Source organism: Cyanistes caeruleus, chromosome 2 (genome assembly GCF_971803275.1).
Source record: "Cyanistes caeruleus chromosome 2, bCyaCae1.hap1.1, whole genome shotgun sequence".
NCBI classification, from domain to species: Eukaryota; Metazoa; Chordata; class Aves; order Passeriformes; family Paridae; genus Cyanistes; species Cyanistes caeruleus.
Window position 1 is genome coordinate 50873550 of NC_141702.1, and position 27090 is coordinate 50900639.

The 27090-nt window shown below is 39.8% G+C and overlaps 1 protein-coding gene and 1 long non-coding RNA gene across 4 annotated transcripts in view; one reads left to right on the top strand and one right to left on the bottom strand.

Annotated features, from left to right (window-relative positions):
• The window catches only part of PKIB (cAMP-dependent protein kinase inhibitor beta), a 74373-nt gene extending 51622 nt beyond the window's left edge, over positions 1-22751 (top strand). For 2 of the 3 annotated variants that reach the window (XM_086876915.1, XM_086876916.1), the window contains 2 exons: positions 18060-18234; positions 21911-22751. In XM_086876915.1, coding sequence (XP_086733041.1) covers positions 18087-18234; positions 21911-21996 — 234 coding nt within the window. In that variant the 5' untranslated portion in view covers positions 18060-18086 and the 3' untranslated portion in view covers positions 21997-22751. Of the gene's footprint in view, positions 1-1555; positions 1639-18059; positions 18235-21910 lie in introns of those variants that run through there. The other variant, XM_023924029.2, reaches the window with a different exon arrangement.
• On the bottom strand, positions 99-27090 carry LOC147654801 (uncharacterized). Its single transcript, XR_015283168.1, has 3 exons — positions 25842-27090; positions 2733-2879; positions 99-2592 (listed from the first exon to the last, which is right to left on the bottom strand). It is a non-coding gene; the product is annotated as an uncharacterized LOC147654801 (long non-coding RNA).

Here is a 27090-nt window from a genome sequence, read left to right on the forward strand (position 1 = left end):
AGTGATTTCATTATTTCTCTACATGAAAGTGCAGTGAAAAGAATATTCATCCAAGAGAGAATCTGGGGAAGAAAAGGTTATACTAGCCAAGAACTGAATTGTTGAATACATTGGTATGGACTTTATTGTGGTTTCATATTTTACCCAAATTATTACATAAGTTGTTTGAAGGACAAATTAATATAACCATTTAAACAAATTGTTAGCTTTTAAAATATTCTTTTCTTGCCTACATTAAATATTTGAAATAGAGATGACACTGTACAGAAAAGGAGTATGTATGTAGGCAAATTATTTTCTGTTTCTTCTACCTAACTTTATGTGTCCGCTGACATCCACTGAAATGTTCCTTTTTCCCTGTAGTAAATAAGTAATCAGCCCATGAGAACAGTTTGTGGTAAGACCCCTATCTCGGTTGCCCCAGTGCACATCTAGAGAAAGATAACTCCTGTGGGATTGCTTTAGTTTTACAGCAGCTAAATTTTATTCAGCTTGGATCTTCTGTGTTGGAAGAAACCTATTCAGTGGTAAATAAACCCCCACCTCCCCTCCAGCCCTCCCGTTTGTAGGTGACTGACCCTTGAAAAATGTTGGTTAGAGGCAACCTTGACTTGGTACAGAACATTGAATCATTTCCTCCAGATAGAAGTTATTTTTTCCTGATTGTTTCTTTCCTTTTTTTTTTGCCCTGCTGACGTACGTGGCACACAAGGTATGTGTGGCTTCAAATTGCTGCAGCCGTTCTGATTTTTACAAGCACAGAGGTTTATTCAGTGGCAATTTGATGTTCTGGTAGTTAGGTGATGGCAGCTTATTTTTGTGGAGACAGGAATCTGGAGCTGCTGGTACAGCTTGAGCAGTGGCTTTGTTCTGTATCTCATGCTGGCCCCTCTTGAGGCCATGCTGTGGGGCTGAAGGCATACCTGAACCATGAACATTAAGGTACTTAGCATTTTGGGAGGCAGAATTGTGTATATTGTCAAGAACCCGTACTAAATGACCCCCCTCTTGCATGCTGATTGTTTCTTCATCCAAATCAACTGACGGCTGATCCAAAATCAAGCAATGTGGTTATTCCCAGCTAGCTTTCTTGTCTCCTGTGAAACTCACCGTGTTTAGATGCTGAAATATGAACTCTGTTTAAGACATTTGCTGAAAATGTGTTGGCAAAGTAGTATTCATCTTAGAGCAGTGTGAAAGCTGTTTTCTTGCCGCAGTTACGTGTTCTCTGTTTGGATAGCAGAACAGCCACGGCTTGTTGCTTACACGGTGTCCAGGCAGCAGTTGCCACCTTTGGGGTGAACGTAACAGCACTGCTGGTGCAGAGAAATTTGCCTCTCATTATGAGAGATTGGAGAATTCCTTTAATGGCACTGTTGTTAAGGATTTATTTTTGTACCCAAAGTGCCCTGAATGAAAAGGCTGAAGTCCAGAAGTCTACCTGTATGGCATGCTCTCCTGTACGTGAATTTGTAATCTGTTCATTTATTTTAATTGCATGCAAGTTTATCTTCCTTCTTGGTGACAGTTCAGCTTTCCCTTGGTGTTTTGCTGTAGTCAGCTGAGAAGACAGACACTGAGATCACTTTCCAGTTGTTTCTGGGTGTCTCTGGTATTCATCAGCCTCTTTGCTGTCCTGTAAGTAGCTTTTTTCTTATGTTCTCGTTTGCTGTATTGTATTCTGTATGTCTTTTGAGCTGTTTTTTAAAACATCTTAACAAGGTTTCACTAGCATCTGCCATTCCTAAGAAATTTTAGTTAATGAGCTGTGTTTGTTTCCTTACTGCCTTGAACAGACTAAGCAAATAGGGAAGTTCCCCTTTATTTAAATGTTCGTAGCCTTGCTGGTGTTCCCCTGCTGCTGGGTTTTACACACTGTGAGGGTCATCTTTGTCTTTCTAAGCTCTCCCTTGAAATGCTAGAGCTAGCTTATTGTTTGGTATAATAAATGTGATTAGATTAAAAGCCAAAAACCCCTCCATTTTATTTGTTAAAATTATGTTCTTTGGTTGCGACTCGCGGTGTTTTAGGGAGTTCCCTGCTGAGAAATACAGAAATTAGTTCAGTTTCTCTGTGTGTGCATCTTTTCCTCCTTCAGAGGGGAAGAGGGATTCATTGGGTGAAACCATTTATTTGGCCCTTAAAATGCAGACTGTCAGGTCAGCCCTGCAGAGACATCCATATCAGAGCCAGGTTTCTGGAGCTGTTTTTGACCATGAGGAGTCTGAGATGGAGTACTGGACACAAACAGCTCTGAACTGAGCAAGAATAGCTGGTTTTGCTTGTCCTTGGCCTTCACACAGTCATCACAAATGTGAAGGACTCTACACAGTTGAGGGAGGAGTGCTGAAAGTTCTCAGTCAGGAACAAATCTTGCTCTTACTTTATTCCTTCTATCAGCTACATGAGCAAGGATTTTGTGGAGGGGTATCTGCAGGAATTTATTTTCTGACAGTGCTCTCCTAAAACCTCCATTTCATTGAACAAAGCTGTAGTGGTTTGGTTGAAGTTTTAAGGTACAGAAAGTGACCCATGAGTTTAAAATGAGACTAGCATACAGGTCCTATCCAGTGAAAGGTCATGCCTATTCATCTGCAATCAAGAAAATGCAGTTATTGCTTCACTTTTTTTTAAAGAAAAAGACAAGTTATAAATAAAACAAACCTTTCAGCTGCTCATTTTAAAGTGAGACAAAGATGTAGCAGAGGAGACAGAGAAAAATGTTAACATGCCTGTAATCTTTGGTAGCTCTTCAAGAACAAGAGGTCATCTGCAGAAAGAGTTCCTTGAAATCTCCCTATCTGCAGTTTTCCATCCAGATTCATGCACGGCTCTAGAGAGGAGATGTAGGCTCTACTCATCTCCAGTGCTGAGTGAAGCTTAAAAAAAAGAGAATCCACTATCACTAAGGATATGCACTCATTGGGGGACCGTGACAAACACATTCTTATTTTTCACCTTTTGAATATATAGGTCTTAATGCAGAACTAAATCCCAGTATATAAATCAAGTAGTAAATATCTTGAGTACTACAACATCAGCATAATTCCCTCGATGATCTGCACTTGCCAGTATCACTTCCAGGCTTTCATTTGAACTGTTCAACTCATACGTCCACTAAAAAACACCAAGAAATCCTCCTATGGAATTTCCATTAGGCAATGCACATAGGTTTGTGTTCCTGGGAAAGACACATCTCTGCAGAACATGTCCTCTAAAGTGGTCTTGGTGTTGGTTTAAATCTCTTTAGAAACAGAAGTATCAGCTTGCAGAAAGATTCACTCAGGGATAATGCCTATCTGTTTTTGCCTTTTCTCTTTTTCTGTGCTTAATAATACAAAATGTGGAGGGGAAAAAAATACTTCTAAGGAATTTGCATGGAAAATAAAAAAATAAAAGAATAAAAGAAGACATTAATTTACACTCTTGGGTGTCAGGCTGTAATGTGATTATGCTGACAAAACTAAAAGCATAAACGTTCAGAGCTCATAGGCATTTTAGGAAAGGTCTTTAGGTTAGCAGATGAAAAAAATTTGTTTCTGAGCATTCTGCAGTTCCTGAATTCACACATTACACAGGTGGGTACACGCGCTGACCAAATGCCGTGGAGGCTGCAAAACCTTAAGAGAAGCTTGCCAGGGGGCTGTTATTTCCAGTTAAACATAAAATCTGATGGCTGCAAAATGTCAGTGCTGAACAGTAATCTTTATACAAAGGGAAACTTGTACTTTTGGGCTCCTCATCCCCCTGCAGCAGAGTGCCTTCAGCGAGGGATTGAAATGGCAGGTGTGAGTAACTCCAAATATCACGTAACTCCACCTCTGCAGGTTGCATTGCTCATTCTTCTGTCTTTCTGTGGGGAGAGTCACCTGTGGTGCTACCTGGGGAAAGAGCCTCTGCAGGGATGGTAGAGACTTTTGCCATGGTCCTTCTGTGGGTCAGGGTGAGAGAGACTGGGTGAGGAGGGGGACACTGGCCCTTTCTGCATGGAGAGAGCATGTCTATGAGCATGTGAATTTGCTTCTGTAGGACAGGGAAAGAGGAGAGAAGGATTTGGTGCCATGGGAGGGTAGGAAGAGAGGCATGGCTGGTGCTGTCTCTTTCAGGATAAGAGGAGTTGAGATGAAGGATGTCCCATCTCCTGCATGACCTCTGTGGCTGTCAGGGTTTGACCATTTTTGTCTCACTGCTGGATGAGAGCACAAAGGAACAAACCTCCTGTGATAAAGCCAAAAAAGGTCTGGGATTGCCTTGCCTCTTAACCTAGGAAATGTCCTGTATCACTGGGGCCATGTACAGACTCTTTCCAGAGCAAAGAAACCCAGTTAAGTTTGCGGGCTTCCAGGAGTGAAACCAGAAAGTGAAAATTTCGGAGGGGTCAAATAGCCTGGTGATTAAAGCAGTTGCCATATCCATAGCAACTCAAGCTGACTCTCCTCCCACCCTGTGCCACTCCCTGAATACTGGCAAGCAACTCTTTAGGAGCAGTTGGAGGTCTCTCTCTTGCCTGGACCTAGTAAAAAAGTTTCATTAAAATTGATGTGATTCAGTGATGACATGGTACCATCCCTACGCAGTAGAAGTGCAGAGTCTCCTTTGAGTTTTCAAGATGAAAACCCTATCCAATTCTGTTCCAAGGGAAAGCAACGTTTGCTTAGACAGATCTTGCTTGTTGCTTCTGCTGCTCTTGTGGAAGAATAGCATTGCTCTAACATGTCAAAATTAAACCCACCTCTCACTCAGAATATAGCAGACTAAATGTTAAATTAAAACTAAAAAGATGAGGAGAGAGCAAACTGATTGTTAAACTTTTAAATCCAAAGGATTCAGTATGTGGAACTTCCCCTTCCATTGTTTGTAATACAAACAATGTTGTTTGTATTACAAATAGGAACAAGACTTGATTGCTTGTTTATATTTTGGTCTTCATTCCTTCACTTTCCTTAAGCATCAATGGCCCATGCAGATTAAGAAAGTTAAATAAAAGTTCTGTGGATCATGGTATCCCAGCTAAAATAGCTTAAGGGTCCAGCCATACTTGGAATCCTAGAATCATAACATGGTTTGGCTTGGGAGGGGTATTTAGAGGTGATTTAGTTCAACCCCCCTGCCAATGGCAGGGACACCTGAAACAAGATCAGGTTGCTCAGAGCCCCATGCAACCTGACCTGGAATGTTTTGAGTGATGAGGCATCCACCATCACTCTGGGCAACCTGTGCCAGTGTTTTACCACCTCCTGTAAAAAACCTCTTCCTTATGTCTAATCTAAATCAATCCTCCTTCGGTCTAAAACCATCATCTCTTGTCCTGTCACAACAGGTCCTACTAAAAAGTTTTTATTCTAGGCCCCCTTTCAGTACTGTAAGTCTGAGGGTGTCATTCAAATAATTTATAAAAAAGTGCACTTCAACTTTCTACTTTTAAATCATCCTATATGTACTGGTGATTTTCACAGCCTCCTTACCATTTGAGATATAAATACACCTTTTTTGGTCCCTATTTAAGGCAGTTAATACAGGTGTTTCCATAGAAGGACATGTTTACTGAATGCTGATTTATCAAAATGGAAAGGGTTCTTTGAAAGCCATCTACTTTAATTAGAGATAACTTTAACTGAATTAGTTTAAAATACATTAATTCAATTGTGTGGAAATGACCTGCCTGTTAGCTTCATGCATGCTTTGGAAAGGTCTTTTTGGTTCTTGTTCTTGAAAAACAGGCTATAATAATTGGAGGTAGGGATTTGCTTTTAGGGCTTAGATTTTTTGGGAGACAATAATTTTTCTAAAATGCCAAGTAAGCTTGCTGAGATCATAAAGCAATTTCTTTAGTATATTTTGTAGAATTTTGATTGAAATATGTCTTCTTTTTCATGAAACTAGTCTATAACTGTGAAGCCCTAAGGTAGGAAGGCTGGTTTAGTTTCACAGGCTAAGGTCATTAGAGGGTAATAGAGATGATTCATACTCTCATAAAATAGAAGTATATTGAAATGCTAAAGAAATTAAACCAAATTAATCCCCTGTGTATTTTACAGACTTGTTTAGGCATGTAACTACTATGAATTTTACCTATTAGATCTGTTCTCCTAGGAAAAAGAGACACTCTGAAATAGCATGAAAGTCAGGGAGGTTTATAAATTGCTGTGATCAATGGTATCCTTTCAGCAGAGATGCAGAGGAAACAGTCATCTAAAAGTAGGAAGGGGGAAGCAACTATAGTACTGAAGATAAACCCTTTACCTGAAGTGTAAGGTGAATTTTAATCCAAAATAAGTTCTAAGGAAAAAATTCTTAATGTGTATCATGGATAATCATATAGCCTATTTGTTTCCTTCATTGCTCCTCAAGAGATTGTGGGATTGTGGATTTTTTATTTATTTAATTTCTTTCATCAGTGATACTCAGTGGAACTGTGCTTAGCTGGCTCATTTCTAGAAAATTTAAGAACAAGATGCTCTCAAATACTTATGCCCCCATATTCCTTATTCTGTGGAAAAAGCTTTTCCCCAGTCTCTGAACATTCTGGCAGAGGATTAAATCCTAGGGTTTCGTTATTCTGATCCTTAGTGGGTGTAAATACCCTGTGGTCTCTGACCTTGGCCCAGTCACAGATTTTCTGGTGCACAGGTAACCAGAGACTGTATCATCGGGTGTCCTATCCCCTGGAGACAACTCTTACCACCAAATCTGAGTGGGACAAATCTGACTCAGTGATCTGCTCTTGAATGTCAAAGCACTTGTTCCTAGTACTGTGTCCTGGCTCTATTATCAAATTTCAGTGGAAGCAACACAAGCCTTGCAATTAGATAAAGTACGTGGGGAACTGCAGGGTCAAATTGTAAACCTGTACTATCAGGATATGTCTCAGTGAATTGCAATTGATTGAATTCATTTTTTTTACTTGCAATTTAAAGTCTGTTGTAAATATAATTGAGAAAGTCTTGTGAATCAAGGTCATTATTTAAGTTAAATTATAAGCCTAAAAGAAGATGCATTTCTCAAATCTCAGTCTATTTTCTTGGTGAGTCACCATGAGAGGGGCAAATTTTCCTAGCTGTAACTTCATTAAAATCATTAAATAGGACTACTGCCAAGACTGAACAGGTAAACTTTGACCTCAGTGAAATTGTATTAAAGTAAGCACAATGTATGCTGGAGAATGAAACGAAAATTAAAAATATTCATTGAATATTGAAGAAATACTGTTTCTGAGGCAAAAAAAAAATATGCTAAAGCATAAATATAGTATAAATAGAACATACCAAGCAAGGAACCGAGGCTCCTCATTTCAAATGCAATTGTTGAAGACAGTGCAGCAAAGTCATATAGCTTCTCAAAATGTATCCATATGTCCTATTGATTTTTCATTTTTGTGAATGTTAAAGTCACTGACATGTCAAGGAGAGCAGTAGGAAACTTAAGTAACTCATTAAAGGCTGTTCCAGAGCACCAGGCTGACTTGCAGTTGGAGGTTAACTCCATTTTCCTTGTATTAGACTTCACTTGCCAAATGGCTGTTTCCTGCCTGGGCTCACTTTAACAGTCACCAGATTCATCTGAAAAGCACAGTGTTGTCTGTTGGTTCATCTTCCCCTGAAGGCAAGCTGAACCAGAATGAATTTGCAGAATTTTCCAGCACCTGTAGTGGTCCAAGGACATGGTCAAAACAAAGTTTTAGGAACGGAAGTTATCTTTTATTAGTTATTAGTGACTGGAAAAAACTTTGGGTAGACCAGCAGAGATAGCTTTATAGAATTATCCTGTAATAATTCACTTATATAAGCAAAATCAAAGACCTTTTACTGCCCTTGAACTGATTTACTAAAATAATATTTTAGTAAGTATTTAAACATTTATTGAATTGAGCAAATATGATTTTCTTTCCACCATCCTATTCAGTGAAATATGCCAAATGAGGTATTTTGGATTGGATTTCCAGGAGTATTCTTGGATGAGGCAGAAGAATAGTTCAGGAAGCCCAGATCATTTGTGGAGTATGAGACACACCTGAAGTGAGAAATAGATTAATTATGGTAAAAATAGTTATGCAGACAAGTTCATGGCAAAAGTAAAGAGCACTGAGGCCCCAAGAACTGTGTTTGAGAGAAGTTTTGGGGTGATGTCTGCAAGATATCTGAGGGTCTCCCAGACTGATATTTGCTCACGAGGAGTGGTAGAGATCCTCCCATCAACAATAAGCACTACTGAAATAGCTGAAGCAGTCAACTGCTTTACCTGTCAGGCTGGTGCTTAAGGAAGCCAGCAAAATAAAAAAAAAACTTGGAATGTTAGATTTACAGACTCACTCATGACAAAGACAAGCAGGCTTTCTTGCAGCTTTCCATAGTAAAGAAAATAAAATTAGCCTTTATTAATATGTTAGTACTTTTACTACTCAATCAAGAATAGATTTAAACTTGCTTTGTTTTAAATGCTGTTTCCAGTCCTCTATGAGTAAGTAGCAATTTAATACTAAGTTTCACTTTGTTGTTGCTAATTTGGTTTATGTTGGGATTTTTGTTGGTTTTTTGTTTGGTTGGGTTTTTTTTGGTTTTTTTTCTGTTTTGTTGGGTCTTTTGGGTTTTTTGTTTTTGTTTTTTGGGGGTGTTTTTGTTAGAACAGACTGCTATGAGTAATTCTTGCTCTGGAAGTTGTGACTCCTCCTTGTGTGTGCTCGCACTATGAAACCAGAATGCAGAAATGAAAAATTTAAACAGGAAAGTTTTACTCAGGGAGAAGACACGTGCTTGGATTTGACTGGACTTCAGCTTTTCCAAAGTTTTCATCAGACATAAACTACATAATTATAAGACAAAGTATCCCCTCCTATGCTCAGGTGAAGAAATGCTGGGGGGCGGGGGGTGTGACTCCAAAACTGGCTAAATCCAAGTATTTCCACATTAGTCAGATCAAACTGAGATAAGCAGAAAAGTCCATGAAAAGGATGGGATGGTTTGATTCAGGCCAAAAAAATACAGCTTGTAGGTTTGAAGAAGGAAGAATCATACAAATAAAATAAAATTCATCTGGCTTTATATATAATTATAGAATGTTGCCTGGCTGTGACAAAGACAAAATAAAATGTCAGCTTTTATGGATGCTAAATATGAGCAAAAGCAGGGAGCACTGTGCCTGTGGAATACCAGGCCACATAACTTTCTCAGTCTCACCTGAGAAAGCAGCCTGGGAAATCATAAGGAGGAATTAAAACAATCCTCAGAGATAGAAAACAGCCTTGCAGGGGCTGTTTGTCTGTTTCTTGTTTTCTTGCAAGAGAAGGTTGAGGGGTGGTGTACCCCACTGACCAATGACGGTGATGTGTCAGTTTACTGACCAGTAAGTTTTACCTTTCTATACTTTCACATATAAGTCTATGAAAGATCTGAGGTAATAAACCTTAGGGGCTCTCCTGTTCAACTCAAAAGAGAGTCTGTACCATTCTTCTCACCTATCCCAATAGAGCGACAAGCTTTTATTTGCATAGCAAAATTAATATAGTAGTTCTAAGGGCTTGTCTTTGATTTTTAATGGAAATGGTCTCAGTGCCATGCTTTGAAGGCTTAGGAATTTAGCAAGGTGCCTGCAGCTATTCACAGTGCAATTCCTGCTTGCTTCCAGACTGTTACCACCTAACTGCTGAATGGAAAGAAGCACAAGCTTCTGTCCCTCAGCAGTTTCATAATAACCCTTTCACCAAATCCACCTCTATCTCCAAGGGACACTCTGGAGGTCTTAATATTAAATAAAGAGTGACTTTTCTCCCTGGAAGGGTGCTGCCTGCAGGGCAAAGAAGATGCACTTCTGTGCAGAAGATCTTACTGGAGCTTCTGGTACTTTTCAGGGCTCCAAACAATATCAGTCTGTAAAGACTGTCACAAATACTACACATTTGGTGGCCTAGGTGTTGTAGCACATCATATTAACAATATATTAACAATAATTTATCCCCCTTAAAAAAAAAAAACAAACCCTGAGAAGACAGATTCTTGGTGTAGTGAAGACTTTTTAAGTTAAAAAAGCAAAGCTGTTTTACTGTTACCTAGCTAGTTTGTTGCTAAGTGTAGGGTCTCCATTGTGCCCATCTTTCTGCTCATCGTGCACCAGAGCTGAACAAGTCTCTTCCTCCCCTGTTGCCTGCCTTCCAAAGAAACTCCTCATTACTTATTTAGTTCTTCTTCCTCAGTAAGGTTCTAGAGCTCTCCTTTCTTTCCATGTCCCTTTAGCTTCCCTTGTAATTTCTTTGTCTCACACACCCTCAGGTAATCTCTCTTCTCTACCCAGAAGCACAGTTACAGCTCCCTGTGGTTTTTGACTTCTCTGTCAGCCTTGTGCTCCCAGCTTTCAACCCTTTGTGCCCACGTGTTGCTACCAGGAAATTCCTCCTGCTCTGCAACTCCTCTTCTATAAGCACTTCTACAAGGACTTCCCTTCCTGGGAACGTACTGTATGTGCAGGTACACTCAGATTCACTCTGAAACAGATGGAAACATTTCTTATTCACATCATTAAGATCTAAAGGAGGTTTGGGAGCTCCCCAATGAGAGACTTTGGGTACACAGCCTTGTTGGTTACATGCGTGGGATTGTTCCACTCTCATGTATCTGCTAAACTGTAAATTCGTCTTCTCACATAAGCATTTTACATTTCACTGGGTCAATTTCTTTACTGGAGTGCATTGTGTAAGTAGACCCCAGTATGCCTCAAGCTCTTTGCTTGCCTGAGTTTTCCCAGTGGTTTTGTCAACTGTTTTCTTCCACAGAGCTGGCAAGTAAAGAACCAAATCCCTCTCTGCTCCTAATGAAGAATACAGATTTGCATACATATGTCGTTCCGATTGGGAACGGCTTTAAAGAACGACAATGGACTCTCAAGGGAGTCACAACAGGAGAATTCCTTAGTTTATTGCTTCAGCCTGTCTTATAGACAGATACGTGGAAAGTACAGAAAAGAAACTCTTATTGGTTAACAAAGTACTACATCACTATCATTGGTAAGGGGCACTTTGCCCCCCCTGACTCTCTCCTGCAAGGAGAAACAACAGGCTGCAAAACAACACCTGCAAGGCTGTTTAGTATCTCTGAGAATTGTTTTAATTCCTTCTCATGAATTTCTCAGGCTAGTTCTCAGTCAGGCCTGAGAGCTATGTGGCCTGTAATAACTACAGGCACTCTGGTTCAGATTTAGCATCCATATACATATGCTGGCTTACGTAGATGACTTGTCTGTGTCACAGGAAGTGTTTGTGGGGTGTGGGGTCAGCAGATATCAAAGCAGAGGGAAAAACTTCTTTAATGCTTCCCTAAGGAATTCTCAGTTGAAGGGCTGAGGAGAAAAAGAGATTGGAGAGGCTGGGAGATACTCATTTTCTTGAGTGCCTTTGAGAGTGCAAAATATCATAAATAAAATTGAACTCCAATGTTGTAGTTGCAGGGACTCTGCTAGGCAAGATTAGCAGTGAAAATTATTTCTAATTCTGAAATTTCTCCTCATATATATTTCTGAAAGTGAGCAAAATTCTCTTGAATTTCTGGCCAGATTCAGATTCTAAGAAAGGATTTAGCAGGTTGGAACTGTGTGGCTGAACTCAGAAAGTAGCATGTGCATTTGCAACAGGAAATGACTTTGTGGGGATGAATTGACAAAATATAAGAGGAAGAATTAGGTTGGTCAGTTGATTTGTTACCACTGAGCTTCATTTCTTATTCTGTAGTAGGGGATGTGTTTGATTTCTTTCCAGCGTAGCTGATGAGTTAGAATTGAACTGTGTTTTCCATGAAGCCGACTAACATTTGTGTCTGTCATTGCTCTTGGTCACGCACAGACATTCAGAAAGTGACATGTTTGGTTGCCTGGTATTGACTGCCTTCAGCTAATGTCACTTCATTTATTACTTGCTGCAGATAACTTCTGATTCAGTTGTCAGTATCGTGACCCCTTCTGCTCTCTCCCTTATTTTCTTTCACAAAGAGAAAGTTTTGCCATTATTTAGAACTGCTGTTAATTCTGTCATGTGTTCTCCTGTGCATCAGAGCACTGTGCATACTCAGGGGTCAGACACAGCTCACAGTCAGGCTTTCTACTCTGTCCGGGTTTATAGAGGGTGAACTGCACCATTGGGATCTGTGCATTCTCTAGAAGCTTAAAGGCATCAGGATCAATCTTACGGTGCTTTTTTCCCCCTCTTGTCTTTCCCATGAGTATAATATTGGCTTTATGAAAGTGATCAGAAAATTAAACTGAAAGTTTCAAGGTTCCATTCTGAGGAAGAAAATGTCCAACAGCTTTGGCCAAGTGTTTCAGATTCTGTGCCCTAAAATCATGGATTTCTGAATAATGGGATCAAGATTGTGGCTATTAATTCAGTGCTTCTGAGAGCAGGAAATGGAGGAATAGTGCAATCATTATATCCCAGTCTGACCATTTTGGAATTAAGAAGATCACGTATGGAAGCCATTTTTGCACACTATTGATAAGGATGTTGCTTCTGGTGCAAGAGTGTAGAGCAGGTCTTGTACCCAGAGCAGAAATAACACACAAGACCTTTGTGTAAAATGTCTGTACAACTGTGTACACTGCAAAGAACCAAAAGGGAAAAAACCTGTTACACAATATACCAAACTTTCAAATATCATCCCAAAAAATATCAAGTGTTATATGGACTGTAATAGACAGACTGAAACAGATGTAGAATGACGTGCTTCTGCTCTGTAGATTTACTGAGATGGGATATAATTTAGTTTCCCTGCATAGGAAAATAAAAATTCATTATTTTTTCTGAGAACATTTTTCTGAGAAAGGCCAACTCTGTTGGTACAGAAAACCCAAATCATCTTTCTAAAGTGAAATAATAAAATGTACTCTTGTTCCTAGTTTAATGATATATTAAAGAACTTGAAAGGCAACAAATTTACTTCTTTTTCCTTAGTAGATCACTTCTAACATTCATATAGCTATATTGCTTCTGCATACTAAGAAATGTGTGATTTCTTGCCCTAAACCCCAAACAGAATTGAGACCCCTTTGTTTAGATATTCATATGGTAAACATGTATTGGTAAAAAACACTTGCTTATCTTTCTGTGTGCTTCCCAGCAGTAGGGTTGCCAGTATGTAACAAATGATCCTGATATGAAAAAAAACAGAAGACAAATTTTTCTCACAAAATTTATGTGTGTGCCCAGGTTACTGTTAGTCATCGTCATAATCTCTAGGCTATCTTCCTTAAAAGCATGGATGTTCCTAGGTGGTTTTTTTTCCCCTTTTCTGTGGTCCAGAAATGCCTCAGGATGAAGCATAAGGATTACGTGCGTATGTATGATGAGAATGTTCCTATTCTGAGACCTTTGGTAAGAGGAGACAAAGACATGAGAATGCAGCTGCAGCAGAAGTGGATGTGAAAGCGTGGCAACTGCTTAGCAAGAAGATGTGGGTTTCATCTCAGTTGCACAATGGGAAGCACTTCATTCAATAAGTTTTCTGTTCTCCTTACTTAAAAAGTTTTGTGCCTACAGAGTTTTGGGGTAAAGGTGAATGGAGAACACTCATTACAAGTAAATAAAGACAAACCAAACACCACTTGAGGGACTAATGTTTTTCTGAATATATTAAGATGCTGAAATGCGTCTTACAGTAAGAGACCCTCAAGACACAGAATCAGTCAGTGTGGCTCTGAAAGTACTATTTGGATATTGAATTTTTCATCTGTTTTGTGAGAGGATTTCATGCTTTCCAGTTTGTTTCTACTAAAGGGCATTCAGAATAAACAGTGTTTGGGAAGCGTAGCTTTCTCTGATAGCACAGGCAGAGACTATTCATAAGTTTTTGACAAAAGTGCCTGAATAGCAAGCAGTGATGTGGTTGGGCTTTCAGACTCCTGCATGGAGTGGAGTGCCATGGAGTCCCACAGTGCCAATGCTGGGAACCTGATATTTACTGTGGAATAGTTTGTCCTTCCAAGCAGAACAAATCAGTGGTCTGTCTGTATTAGACAGTAGTAAGATCAGAAGCAAAAGCATCTTTCACAAATACTTAAATTTATCTAACAGATAAGACAGAAGAAGAGACAATACTGACATTAAATATGGACTTTGCCACCTGCTACAACTGAGCAACTTGAAGCGTTATTTCCCTTGATTCTCAGCATAAATTGTTTCAGGAGAATGATTTGTTCTTTTCCTGTCATTTATTTAAATAAATTCTCTCCAGATTCTGTGACTCATTTTCTCCCAAATGGATGGCTATGCTGCCAGCAAAAGAAAACTCCAAGATTAACAAACTAGCTGTCTTTTAGTGAAAATGCCACTGGTAGTTTACCTGACATTGCTTTGTCTAAGGACAATCTGAATAGCTGATAGATCTTTGAGTTTTGCTTTTGGCTGTGGTCAGTTTTCACAAGCAGAGCATTTCTTTCCCCCATGCATACCTGAGCGGTCTGTTGTGCATTCTGGGTGATCCTGCAGGCATTTCAGAGGCATATATGAGAGGATTAATCCAATACTCCCAAAACCTCCTGAACACTGCCTTGGCCCAGTAATGAGCTGCAAAGTTAGTCCTAGTGATGTAGTGCTAGCTGGGATGCCAGTCATTGCCTTCAGTCTCTTAATTGGTAGTTGAGTCCTTCTGGGACTTGCACAAGCCTTCCTACTATTGACCCTCTGCAGACAGCCCCCATCCCTCCCCAACTCTTCTCTTCCACCCAGTCGCCTCATACTTTTGGGTAGACTGGGCTTTTGCTATGGCAAAAAGGGAGCTGGGGAAGTTGTGATTTGGAAATCTCGCACTGTACTTTCGGAACTATGCTCTGTTAGTCTGGTGAGCAGTGCCACAAGAGAAAAATGACAACAGTAATTTGGAAACTTAGAGAAGCAACTGCACACAGGTGTTGGCAACATGTGAGTATCTTTATCTTGGATAAAGCTAGAGTAAAATGGGTTCAGTGAAGCAGAAGGAGATGTTGGCAGCAGGAGAAGGAGGAGTAGATTTGAGAAAAATAGATGCTGTGCACATTGTAATTACTGTTTACTCTGTGAAAAGGCATGAATAATACTGTGCTTAACATATTCAAGGAGATGCCTGAAAGGTAGATATTTTCCAATGGATGTGTTAAAAAATGTAAAGGTAAAAACAGATGAAGAGCAGAGAAACTCTGTATCCTTACTTGCATGTAGGCCTTAGAAAATACTGATAAACGAGAGCCTCAGAATGAAATTGAAGAAATCCCTTACGACATTAACAAACTAAATGGCATCTCTCTCAAGTACAGCAGCAAGCTACTTTGAATAATGTCTGTCATATGTTGGGAGTTGAGCTTAAGTTTTGGGTTATATGGACCTATAAATGGATTTACATTTTGTAATGTCAGTTCTAAGACTCTCAGGGTAGTCCCTCATCTTTCAAATATACTTAGGGAACATGCTGTGCTAGTGCAGTGTAGATAGAAAAAACAAAGGTGAAAGCCCTTAATGGTAAATGTTATGTATATAAAGGATGGTGTATTTTTAGATAGCTAAATTTGAATTATAGGAACCCGACAGATGGATAATGATCAGCTGATTTTCTGTCTGACAGATGTTCTAGATTTCTCTAGTTTTGCATACTTTTTTAATCAAGTGCATAAATCAAAATTCACTTACATGAAGGCACGTCAGACTGTCCTTCATTATCTTGCTGGGTTGTCTAGTATTATGCAATGAAGGAAGATTACATCAGAGGAGAAGGAGATGTGCTGGAGAGGAAAGGGAGGGCTTTGTAACAAGTACAAAAGTGTAAACTGTACTGCAGAGGAGAGTATCTTCATATGGCATGAGTTGTAGACCAGATTTTCTCCATTTAAAAGTGACCATTTAGGGGACAAAACATCCATGCAAAAGAGAAAAGAGTGGGGGGAAAAGTCCTTCTTCCAAGGCAGGCTTGAGAATATGTGTTTTCCTGTTAATGTCATTCTTTACAGCTTATGCGAACAGCAGTCTACTCACAACAGTACTTTCAACTCCACCATATTAATGGTTGAAATGAAATGGACAGGAAATGCAAGCATGCTGGTATTTTGGCATTGAGAGTAATTTTAACAATTTTACTAAGCAAAAGAAGACCCCAAGCGTTTTCTGTTCTGAAGGGTAATTTACAGTCTCTTTACTTGCTGTGGTGAGCATATGAGGAAAAACAATTAGGACACCTAGAGTTTAATAAATATGAACACCCCCACAAAGCCATGAGACTGTGTATATAAACATGGATTCATTCTCCTTTTCATATTTTGTGCCAAGTGCTGATCTCACCCTCTGATAGTATAATACTAAATCTGAGAATGTCGATGCATGTTTGACCATTGGACTGCATCATCTTAAAGGTCTCTTCCAACCTTGATGATTCCATGATTTTTATGTGTTTTCTGAAGAATGTCATTCTTGAATGCCCATGTATAGTTTCTACACTTTGCCACTGATGGAAAAATTTCATTTGGATTTGACCTGTTTCCCTGCAGAACAGGAACCTTCTGCTAAATCTCCAGGTGAGACCTTTCACTTACTGCCCTTGGTTAAAGGAAGCAGTTTATTTGCATGTTCAGGTCACCTTTCAGACTTGGCGGTCCTACTTGTGCGTTTGTTTCTTGCCAAGAAGAATTCATTTCTTCTATTACAAGGTACTTAAAGATACAAAGATTACTTCTTGGTTTTGGATTGACACAGCTGAAAGGCACTTTGATGGAGAAAAGAAAATGTTTGTAGTAGAAATGGCAGGTCAGCATCAGTAATCAAAGTTCTGCCTCTTCTTTCCTGCATATCAGAGCAAATCATATTTGATATTTACTTGTATAATTTTTTATATCCATGAAATGAAAGCAGTAATATTTCCCAAGCTTAGCAGAATTTTAAAAGGGGGACTCTGATGCTCTGCTTCTTATATGAACAACACTAACATGACTGACACTTTCCATATCCAGTTCTTAGTCTAAATACAGCCAGTTGTCAACCAAAAGATGACAACCTTCCATCAGATTGATCTCCGGTACCATCTGTATCCCTTCCCACACAAAGCACTGACCTTATTCACACAAAGAGACAACACTCCTGCTCCCATATTGCAAACAGAACTTCATTCATATAGAGCAAGTAACTTCTGTTTTTCACTGAGTAATGGATATCTAATTATTATTAATTGCTCTGTTAATTATTACATTATTGTGTAAATGATTGTATTATAGCCTTTTGTGACTGCTAAGGGCAGTTTTCACACACTCTCTCTGTGCCACTTGCAGCCAAGTATCCTTCTGCTCTAGGTGTTCACACTTCATCCTTTGACTCCGAGTGTGACCATGCCTCATTTCTGTGCCTGATTGAAAGCCCATTCTGGTCCAAAGTTTCCTATTCAGTACAATGGGCTTTGAGACAGGGATCACAAGAGCAGAATATGGTTGGTTCCATTATTTCCGGGATTCAGTTATTTATCGTATAAAAGTCACACGCTCAAGCGAAGGTTAAACCAGGCTAATAAGCAGCAGAGGAAAACAAGTGGTTTGTTAGGTGAAGGATAAAGAAATTCTATGAAGAGTTTCAGTGTTTTGAGAGGTCATTTTATATAGGTTGCTCCTTGGTGAAATGAATTTTTTCTTAGAAGATTCTAAATAAGAATCTGAACAAGATTCATAATAAGGAAAACATGCTTTACTTCACACAGACTGTATGACAAGAAAGTTTTAGTTCTCTTCCAAGTGATTGTAAAGCAAAACCGCTTTAAAAAGAGGGAATAGGTCGTAAAAGGACGTACAGATGGCTGGCAGAAAGGACTGTTGCCAACCCTATTTACAGGTTTCTTGGTGGTGCAAAGCTGTTCGTTGTCCTCGTCTGATGTGCAAAAGGCACAGTAAGGACGGTAAGGATATACACAGACAGTCTTTTATCTTCTTCAGGGGCATAAATAAAGCTTAAACACTCAGTATTGAAATGTATGGCTTTTAATAAGAAAACAACCATTGAGAAAAGCTATTGTACTATTGAGCAGGTGATTAGCCTCCATCAGGCTACAGCTGTTTTCTTCTTCTGTTTGTTCCATGTGCAGATGTTGCTATGAGGAAAGGAGTCAGCAATGACTGATGTGGAGCCTGTGGTCACAGATTTTGCAGCATCAGGACGGGCAGGCCGCCGAAACGCCTTACCAGATATCCTGGGCTCTCCTGCTGGTGCTGGGACTTCAGAGTTGCCACACAAACTGGCTGAGCTCTCTGTTTCAGAAGGTAATGGCTGTGCATTCAGAAAAGGACATTTTTATGCAGTTGTCCTTTGTTTTTTTCCTAAGACTTCCACCACCATGCAGTTTTGATAATACTAATATTCCTTTCATCATTTAGAATTAATTTGAACCTTCCAAAGCAGTTATCACGTGTGCCTCCTGATGAGACAAGTTAATATTAACCCATATCCATCCACAGATACAGTGTTAGCAGTTTAGGGAAACAGTTCAGTGCTGGGAAATGAATTCCAGTTCCCTTGATTTCCAGGCAACTTTGCAAACACAGCCAATCCAGCCATAAATTCCAGCATACTACTACACTGAGATAACTTTGCATAAGACAGCAGAGCTGTGCTGTTAATACAATGACAGCTATCCTAACTCAGGCATATACATTAAAAGTAGTGTTTATAGTATATTTCTCCTGCTTAGTAGGCTTTCAACTTTTCTATCTGAGACCAATGCCCTATTTTGCCATGATCTTTAATTTGATAAGCTGTTCTGCTGATACAGCACAGGTCTAATCAACACCAGCTTTGTGAGTTCTTTTTACTTTCAGAATGACTTCAGGGGTGTTTTCAGATTCAGAAAAATCCTTTTTCTAATGCCTAAGAAACAAAAAATATAGACTCACCCTGATCATGGTCTGTCCCTACTTTTTTTAAACTGAATCAGAATTTTTTTCAGAAAACGTTTTCTTCTCATGCCCATCACTGTTGCTGTACCACCACAACAAATGGTCCCACATCTGACATGATGGTGTGAGTGCAACAAACGGTAAGGCAAGCCTGTGCTGAGGTTCAAACAGTCCATGAATCTGAACCAAAGTAGATCATTAAAGGGATTCCTAGTCTCCAGAGCTGCATATCCTCCTTTTACATTGCCCAAAGAAATTACAGGGTGTTAGGTGTACAGCCCCCTAAAGCACCGTAAAGGCTGGGAAGGAAGGATTTATTTGATCTCAAATTGTTGTTATTTTGGTGATTTAATTTTTAGTCATGTGTTTGGGGGTTCTGTAATCTAAATCCCACATGGGCCCATCAAAGGACTGATGAGGAAGTAGAAAGAACATTTCCTGGAGGAGTAAGAAGGGCCAAATGACCATATTGTGACTTGAACCAGGAGAAGCAAGGAAAATAAGAATCTGAACGTGTTCTGGAAGAAGGCATTATTTTGTCTTGAGGAGACATTTTTCCCTATAAATATGAAAATTAGGTCCCTACAAAACAAACAGGAAAGAGTGCAAGTCTTTTTAAAAGAAAAGTTACAGCATGGTATAAAGTATCTAGCCCTCCAAATGACACAATAGTTCTCCTCTCCTGGTCTCCATCCAATCCATTAAGAAGAAGAAAAAATGAAGCACAGCTATGTTAGTTTTAGCAAAATGTACCAATGCTTTCGTAGAAATACAGGACCAGCACTGCCAGGATTTGAAAAACAATTAAGAGCATTGAATTGTCCTTGGCTTTTGTCACTGACGTACAGCTATGCCAGAGCATGTTGGAAGGCAGCAGATTCTGTTACCAGCAGTTTACAGTAGTGATAATAGGAAGTGAATACAAAATGCAGTTAGGTCCACTCTGACAGCTTGGGTGCTTTCTGGGGATGGGAATTCCACAAGTATCAGATGGGAATTTCAGCCTCATTGTGTTGTAAATTAAAGTTTTGATGAGATAGCAAGCAAACAGAGGAGAATTCATCAAAATGGAAAGACAGTTTTGAAGTTCAAATGCTGTAACAGGGAAACAGTTTGTGAAACATTTGGGACTCTTAACAGGCATCTCTTTTGCCTATTTCTGACTTTAACAATAAGTCGTTAAAAAAGGAAAGTCATTTGCAGCTTAGAACAAAGAAATTAGATAAAGGAGAGAAGTGGAAAGATGGAATGTGGCTATATAAAGTATGCCCTATTTTGTTGCTACTCTGAAATTCAGATTCAGCGAAGATTATGGGAAATGGTGAGCACGCTCTCCATTTTGTTTCAAATTTAGCTAATGCTCATTGGATCATACATTTCCTCTTTCTAAAATATTGTCAGCTACCATCATAGTGAAAAGTCAGGAACAAGATGTTCTAGTACCTTCTGGTTTAGAAGAGAAAAGAGACTTTGCACTATTTTTTTATGAATACACACGGACTGTACCTGTATTATGGACAAATGTCTATGTACTCTGCAAGCCACATGAAGTTGATGTTCTTGTGAGATGACCAGGAGAGATTCTGGCACCAGTTATTTATTTTGGAGCGTAACTCTGAAATGCAGACCATCTGTATCATGTCTGATCATCCTCTGGTGGTGTGTAAATTTTGGAGTGAAGAGACTTTCCAGAGGTGGTCTGGAACCACGTTGGTGTCACCGGTGATCCAAAGGTTGAAGAGGAGGCTGCAAGAATTTTGAGAGCAGGAAGCTGTACTGGTCTTCCACATTTGGTAACCTGTGTTAGGGCACCATTCTGCCAATAACAGTAGCTTAGCTAGCACCTATTGCACACCTAAGTGCCACCAAGTATGAGACTCCTTCTAACAAACCATTTTTGTCTAGCCTGTCTGAAAGACTCCACTAACATTAGATGTCCAGCCTGCACAGAAACAGCCAATAGAGGAGATCACTCTGTCTCCTTTTCCACAACAGGGCTGTGCCACATATGGCTGGAGGATGTAAAATAACTCGGTTCTTTATCACTATAGAGCTCCAAAGCCTCTGAATCCCTAAGCAGACTTAAAACATCAAGCAGTTTCTGCCAAGGGCTTTAGCTGATGAATTGTGTGCAGCATTATATATTTGCTGTGATGTGGAGACCAAGATACATAATTATTTTGTGTGATTTTGATATTTTATAGCAAGTCAGAAAATGTACCCCTTAGATTATGACTGTGGAGGAGATGGAGGAGTATGAGGTGGAGAACAGTACAGCCAGATGTGCTGAGCAGGTCTCTCCTTGTCCCCAAAAGCTATGGCCTGCTATAGATCTGGTTATGTTGTTACCACTGGTACTACCATGTGGGATTTGAAGATAATGTGAAAATTATTATTATGGTTTGCAAACAAATTAAGGCAAGAGGAGTTTCTGCTTCTCTGTGAGTAAACTTGATCAGAAGAAACAGCATGGAATAATACATGTAATGACCAGAGACACTGGGGAGCTTTTATTTATATCAGTCATGTAAGCATTCAACTCTAATCTGTGCAAAAGTGAATTTCCAACTCAGAATAACAAAAATCCCCCATCTTGTGAAGACAGGTATATTCATGTAGGTATTTCTTGTCCAAGAAGGTCAGACATATAACTGGCATGTCCATAAACTGTAATGTTATCTACCTGAAACCAGACAGTGCTCAAAGAAATGAAATATTCTAATTTTATTTTGGAAATGACCCAAAAAAAAAAAATACCATGATACAAAGTTATTTCCAATCTGTTTTTTAGATTAATGCCAAATGCACATTGATCAGCCTGTGCAAGGAGTGGGCAAATCAACACCAACAGGCAGTGGCTTTTAGAAGATGTCTCTCAAAGTTCTTTATTTCTTGAGTTAATCTCTCTTTCAAAAGCACCCATGACTGTGGTAGCAAAGAGCCAGTCCAAACAGAGATGATCAGTGAACCCAAATACCTGGCTGCATTAAAAAAAGCTGTGAGAATGTGTGTGGCATAAATGTTTAATTCTGTCTCTGTTTAGATGCAGGAGCAGAGGGTGGAGAAGTGTCATCATCCAAGGCCTTGCTGGAAAGTCAAGAGGCGGAAGGAAAACGCAATGATTCCTAACACCTAAGGACTTCTGGGTTAATGAATCCCATCAACAGCCTTCCCAGTTTCCCTGTGTCACCCCTTCTGAAGTGTGGTAGCAACTTTAGCAGCACAGACATGACTTTGCAAAACACTTGTACCTAGATGATTATGCAGATGGCATACAGTTCTTTCTAATGTCATCCTTCAAAAGCAATGTTCTGCATATCCAAACAGAAAGAGAGCTAAAGAATGTATCTCTTGTTTTCAGTTTTCTCTCTTGTTCTGGTTATAGTGTTCTTCCTAACTAATCTTATTTAACAGTTCATCTAATTCATGCTTTCAAAATCAAAATCCTGTTTCTAATTTCCAAAACCAACTTACTTCTCTCTGACACAGAGGTTCACTCCCCACAATGTGATACTAAGTATATATTAGATTACAGACATTATCTGTAATTTATCTCCCGAGATTTTTGTTCTCATTAGACATATGTAGATGGGTGTGAGAAAAAAAAATAATTACATAAAATAAAATTTTCTCCTACTCCTGTTGCCAGAAAGTTTTATAGACTATTTAAACATCAGTGTTTGTTTTCTCTCCTGACCTCTATTTGATTATGGCAGATCATCTCAGTTCTCCCACTCTTTGCAGTCTTCCCACTTTGGCCATTCGTTTTCATGCTGAATATTGTAGCTGTTCATGTGTATCTTAACGTAAAGTAGGTATGTTTGTATCTGATGAAAATTGTTTAATCTCACTGTGGAAATTAAATATCTATCATCTTTTCTGTCTTTGGTTGATTTCTTAATTTTTCTCCTATAGGACAATATTTAAAGCCCAGTAATACATATTTCTGTTATTTCATCTGGGTTTTGCTTTGTTGTTTGCCGACAGTGAAGATGTTTCAATCACTGTGATTTTTACAAAGATTGTAGGCAAAGTTTTTTCCCTACTGGAAAGATTTGGTTTGTTTTGGAGGTCATACTCCTGAAAATACTTGGTATTCATTCCCTTATTGTAGGAGACTTAAGATTTGGGTACAGACATGAACCTTCATGATTCCTTGAGCAGCAGCCACTTACGTGCATCATGAAAACTGAGGAAGCATCTCTTATGGGTACATCCCACTTGTCACTGGTATTCCATCTGTGAAATATTTGTGTAATCTAAACCTGGCTGAGAGCTTGCAAGAGCTCAAGAGAGCTTGTAAGGCACAACTTTCATTCCAACTGCTCATTTACTCATATTGTGGCTTTTGAGGACCACTCAATAAAGGATCCAGTTTAATTCAACTGAACTGACAATTAGTTTCCTCCTCTTAAACCTGTTTCCGTTTAACAAGTGCAACATCCGAATTTTTTTTTTCAGATTTGGAAATGTAAAAAATTTACTTCACTGGATCAAAACAGGTGGCTTAAGAAAGACTGAGAGACTGAACTAGCTGACACTGAAGGAACAGAGCTGAAAACGACAGTAGACAGGTACTAGGAGGTAACAGTATTTGTGGTACACACCCTTGTTCTGGGTTGTAGTCCTATTCTCCTACACCAGCCTCATTTATAGAATCATATTACATAGAATTGGTAAATTAGAAAAAGCTGTGGTGATACCATCAAAATCAAGTATATGAGTATTACTGGAACATAAGTCCTTATATGCTTTGCTCTTCTGGGTCATGGCCTATATTGAATTCTGCACTTCTTTCACAGTTGCAGCACTGTGCAAAAGAAACTATATTTAGTTTCTTCTCTGATACAATACAGACACTGAAATTTGGGTTACAGGAATAGACACTTTTAGGTACTTTCTTAGTCTAAACTAGCTTGAAAATTATTGTTATTAAAACACCAATTATGATCCAGCTGAATTTAGCAAATTATTCATGTGCTAAATTCTATCTAAAAAAAACCCCAGTCTATAACTATATACATAAATAGTCTTAAGTGCTCACAAATGTGTAGTTCACAACCAGTCAAGAATTCTCAACACCCTAGGGAATTTATTGTAAACCAATCAGGTATTTACTTTGCACTTGAGCTGTATGAACCTGTTGTTGAAAACATGTTGCATAGAAAGAATTTTAACAGCAATTTTGACAAAATGCATTAGTAAAAACTAAGATTTAAAATGCAATTTAATTAAAAGCAGGATGAACATTTTTAAAAGATCTGTAATATGTTATATGTGTATTACCTAATTGCAAATTAACCAAGTTACAAATACAGAAATGGCTCTTTGCCATGTGCATGTATGGTTTGTGTCTAAATAAATGTTAGTCTAGACTGCATGAGACATCTCTTTTTTAGTTAGTTGTAGCAGCAGTAATATTTAGTAATATTTAGTTGTACCTGGATTTTACCCAATTTCTCCAGTTGTGAGCCAAATGTATATTGCTGACCAGTATAAACTGACTCACAAACTGACTGATGTGGGAGATATTGTACTGTATAAACTTTGGTCTTTGGATCAGAGTTTATTAGTTGTGCATGATTCTTGGCTCAGGTGGAAGGGAACTCAACCCTTGAAGCCTGTCTGGGGGGCTTTATGCCATGCTGTCCAGTACTCTGGGGCTTGGGCAGAGTTACTGTCTTAAGCACAGCTGAAGTTGGGGATGCTTAGGTTCATTTTCATGTTAGTCACTGAGCCAGTTTATCCAGTTTCAACCATTATCCAGGCTGTATACTACCCTCCCTTAGTGCAACTAATGGATAATTGATAACAGTGCATTCTCTTGGTTAACATGGCCACAACGTAATGGCCCTGAATCAGCAGGGTATTTTAAAACATGCTTAGCTTTAAATGCAGAAGGGTTTCACAGGAGTCAATTTGGGTGCCTAATACTAGGTACTTACTTAGTTACCTTAATAAATGACAGCAGCAAACTTCTATTAGGGCTAATCTGGTATTATAATGCATTAATCCCAATTTCCATTCCAGCAAGTTTGGTACAGGTAATAGCATCTTTTTCATCATCTTACAGCACTATCCTGGGCTTTTGCGAAGCAAAGAATTTCATGTTAATACCAAGCTAAAAAGGCAACTTTGTTGTCTTCATATTTTAGAATATAATGAAGCAATTATCCATTCTTATCCACTCAGCATGCTAAAAAAAAAAAAAAAAAAAAAAAAGCAGGAAGTACCTTTGTAATTCTATTGTGCATATATTAAAAAATATATGTATTTTGAACATATAGAAAGTTTGCCTTGATGTTTTCCGGATGTCATTAAGAAATTATAACTGCACTTGCTTACTTAAAAATTACAAGAGAGCAGTGGCTATAAGAGGCTTAAATTGCACTTTGCCTACTACCATTAGTAGGCTAAATATCCTTTATGTATCGCACACACAAAGAGGAATACGTTCACAGAGAGGAATTCCTCTCTTCTGTCTGCTAGTGCTCTGTGTATGACAAAAGCCATGAAACAGAATTTAACAAAGTCTTCTCCAAGGATTTCTCTATGTGTGTTCAGTGAGCATAAACCCCAGAAGGAGGTGAGTGTGAGTTTCTCCAAGTCCAAACAGCACAGACCAGTGGGGCTGAGCCCACTGGCCTCCCAGGGCACTTGCTCTGAACTAGAAATGGCAAAGGCTTACACTGTCCTGCCATCTAGTGGGATCCTGAGCCTGCCAGGTCGGTTGTGCAAGGCAGTGGAGGGAGCCAAGAGACCTTAAACCCAGCTGCAAATTGGGCTGGTGAGAGGCAGAATGTCTCTAGCTAATCCAATACGTTCATTTCAGGAGTTTTGCTACGGGCCCAGAACCTTGGTGCCTCTGTATACAGAAATCTGTGTGATTGCAAACAGGAGGCATCTTGTCTATCAGCCCATAAACTTACTGTAAAACAGGTGTTCAAGTCTGGCTCACAGCCTACCTTACTTACCCACTCTGTTATTTGGGTTTGGGTGCAAATCCCACCTCAGATGACAGTATTGACACTTTTTTTAGGGATAATTGTGTTTCATCTTCTCAACCTGAAGCTGTTCTACTTTAGCTAGTAATTAGCAATGATTACTGAGAGCTCTTCCTTTACTGTCTTGATATATTTTCCTTTTCAGTCCAGCGGGGACCATCTTGATGGATGTAAGCAACAGGAAGCCTGAAGTCCATCACTTTATCTGGCATGTGCCACAGCCCAATGCCAGATCTCTGGATTTTAGTACAAGACTTGCCTAGATAGTGTTGTGGGGGGATTTTGTTGTTTATATGTGGTGTTTATTTGTTTGTTGGGTGGGGCAGGGGTTGCCTGTGCGCTGTGGGCTTTTCTGTGTTGAACATATTTATAGTAATTGCTTGCAATGTAAGGGTCCCGGTGTGACATTTAGACAATCCCTACCAGTGCTTTATCTAGGGGCTGTACTGTGCAAGGATTGATGCTGTAAGTCCAGTGCTTCTCATACAATGTATGGAAAAGCTAATCTGTGGTAGGCTGGCTTGACCCTACTGTGTAGAGCTTACTTTGCTTTTATTTGCAGACTCCTCAGGCATGTTTGTCGATACATCAGCGGTATAAACATAAAAAGAAGGAGCGTGTGAACTGCTGCTAATGCCCAGCAGAATTCCAGGAACAGTTTTCCAGTATGGCACTCAGTTTCCTAAAGGTGCAGGAGGATTCCCGGCGCATGGGAATGCAGCCGGCAGGCGACACCTCCCTCACGGCGGGCACCAGATGGCGCCCGAGCCCGCGCAGCCACACAGCCGGGCCTCGCCTTGCTCCCAGCCTCGGCCCCGTCCGTCCGCCGGCTCCCGGCTCCCCGGGCACGGCGGAGTTCGGCTCTCCTTCGGGATGGTGGCTGCCGTGAGGAAGAGCGGGGGTTGTGGCAGCGCCGCGGGACGGAGGACTTGGCACCCCACGGGCGCCAGAGGCCGCCCTTGCCCTTGCGCGGCCTCAGCTGCAGCGGCCGCGCCTCGTCACCACACGGGCCCTGGGCACCGCAGCTTCTGCGGCTTCCCAAGCAGGGGGAAGCGGGCACAACAATCGTCCAATGCTGTCCCGTTCCTTCCGTCTTGATTTGTTGTCTTACTCCCCTCAAAGCTTACATTCATCTCCTTTCCTGTCTTCAGTGCTCATCACTTTCTGCACTCACACCTGAAACCAAACATCCACCGTTAGAGCTTTCAACACTCAACAC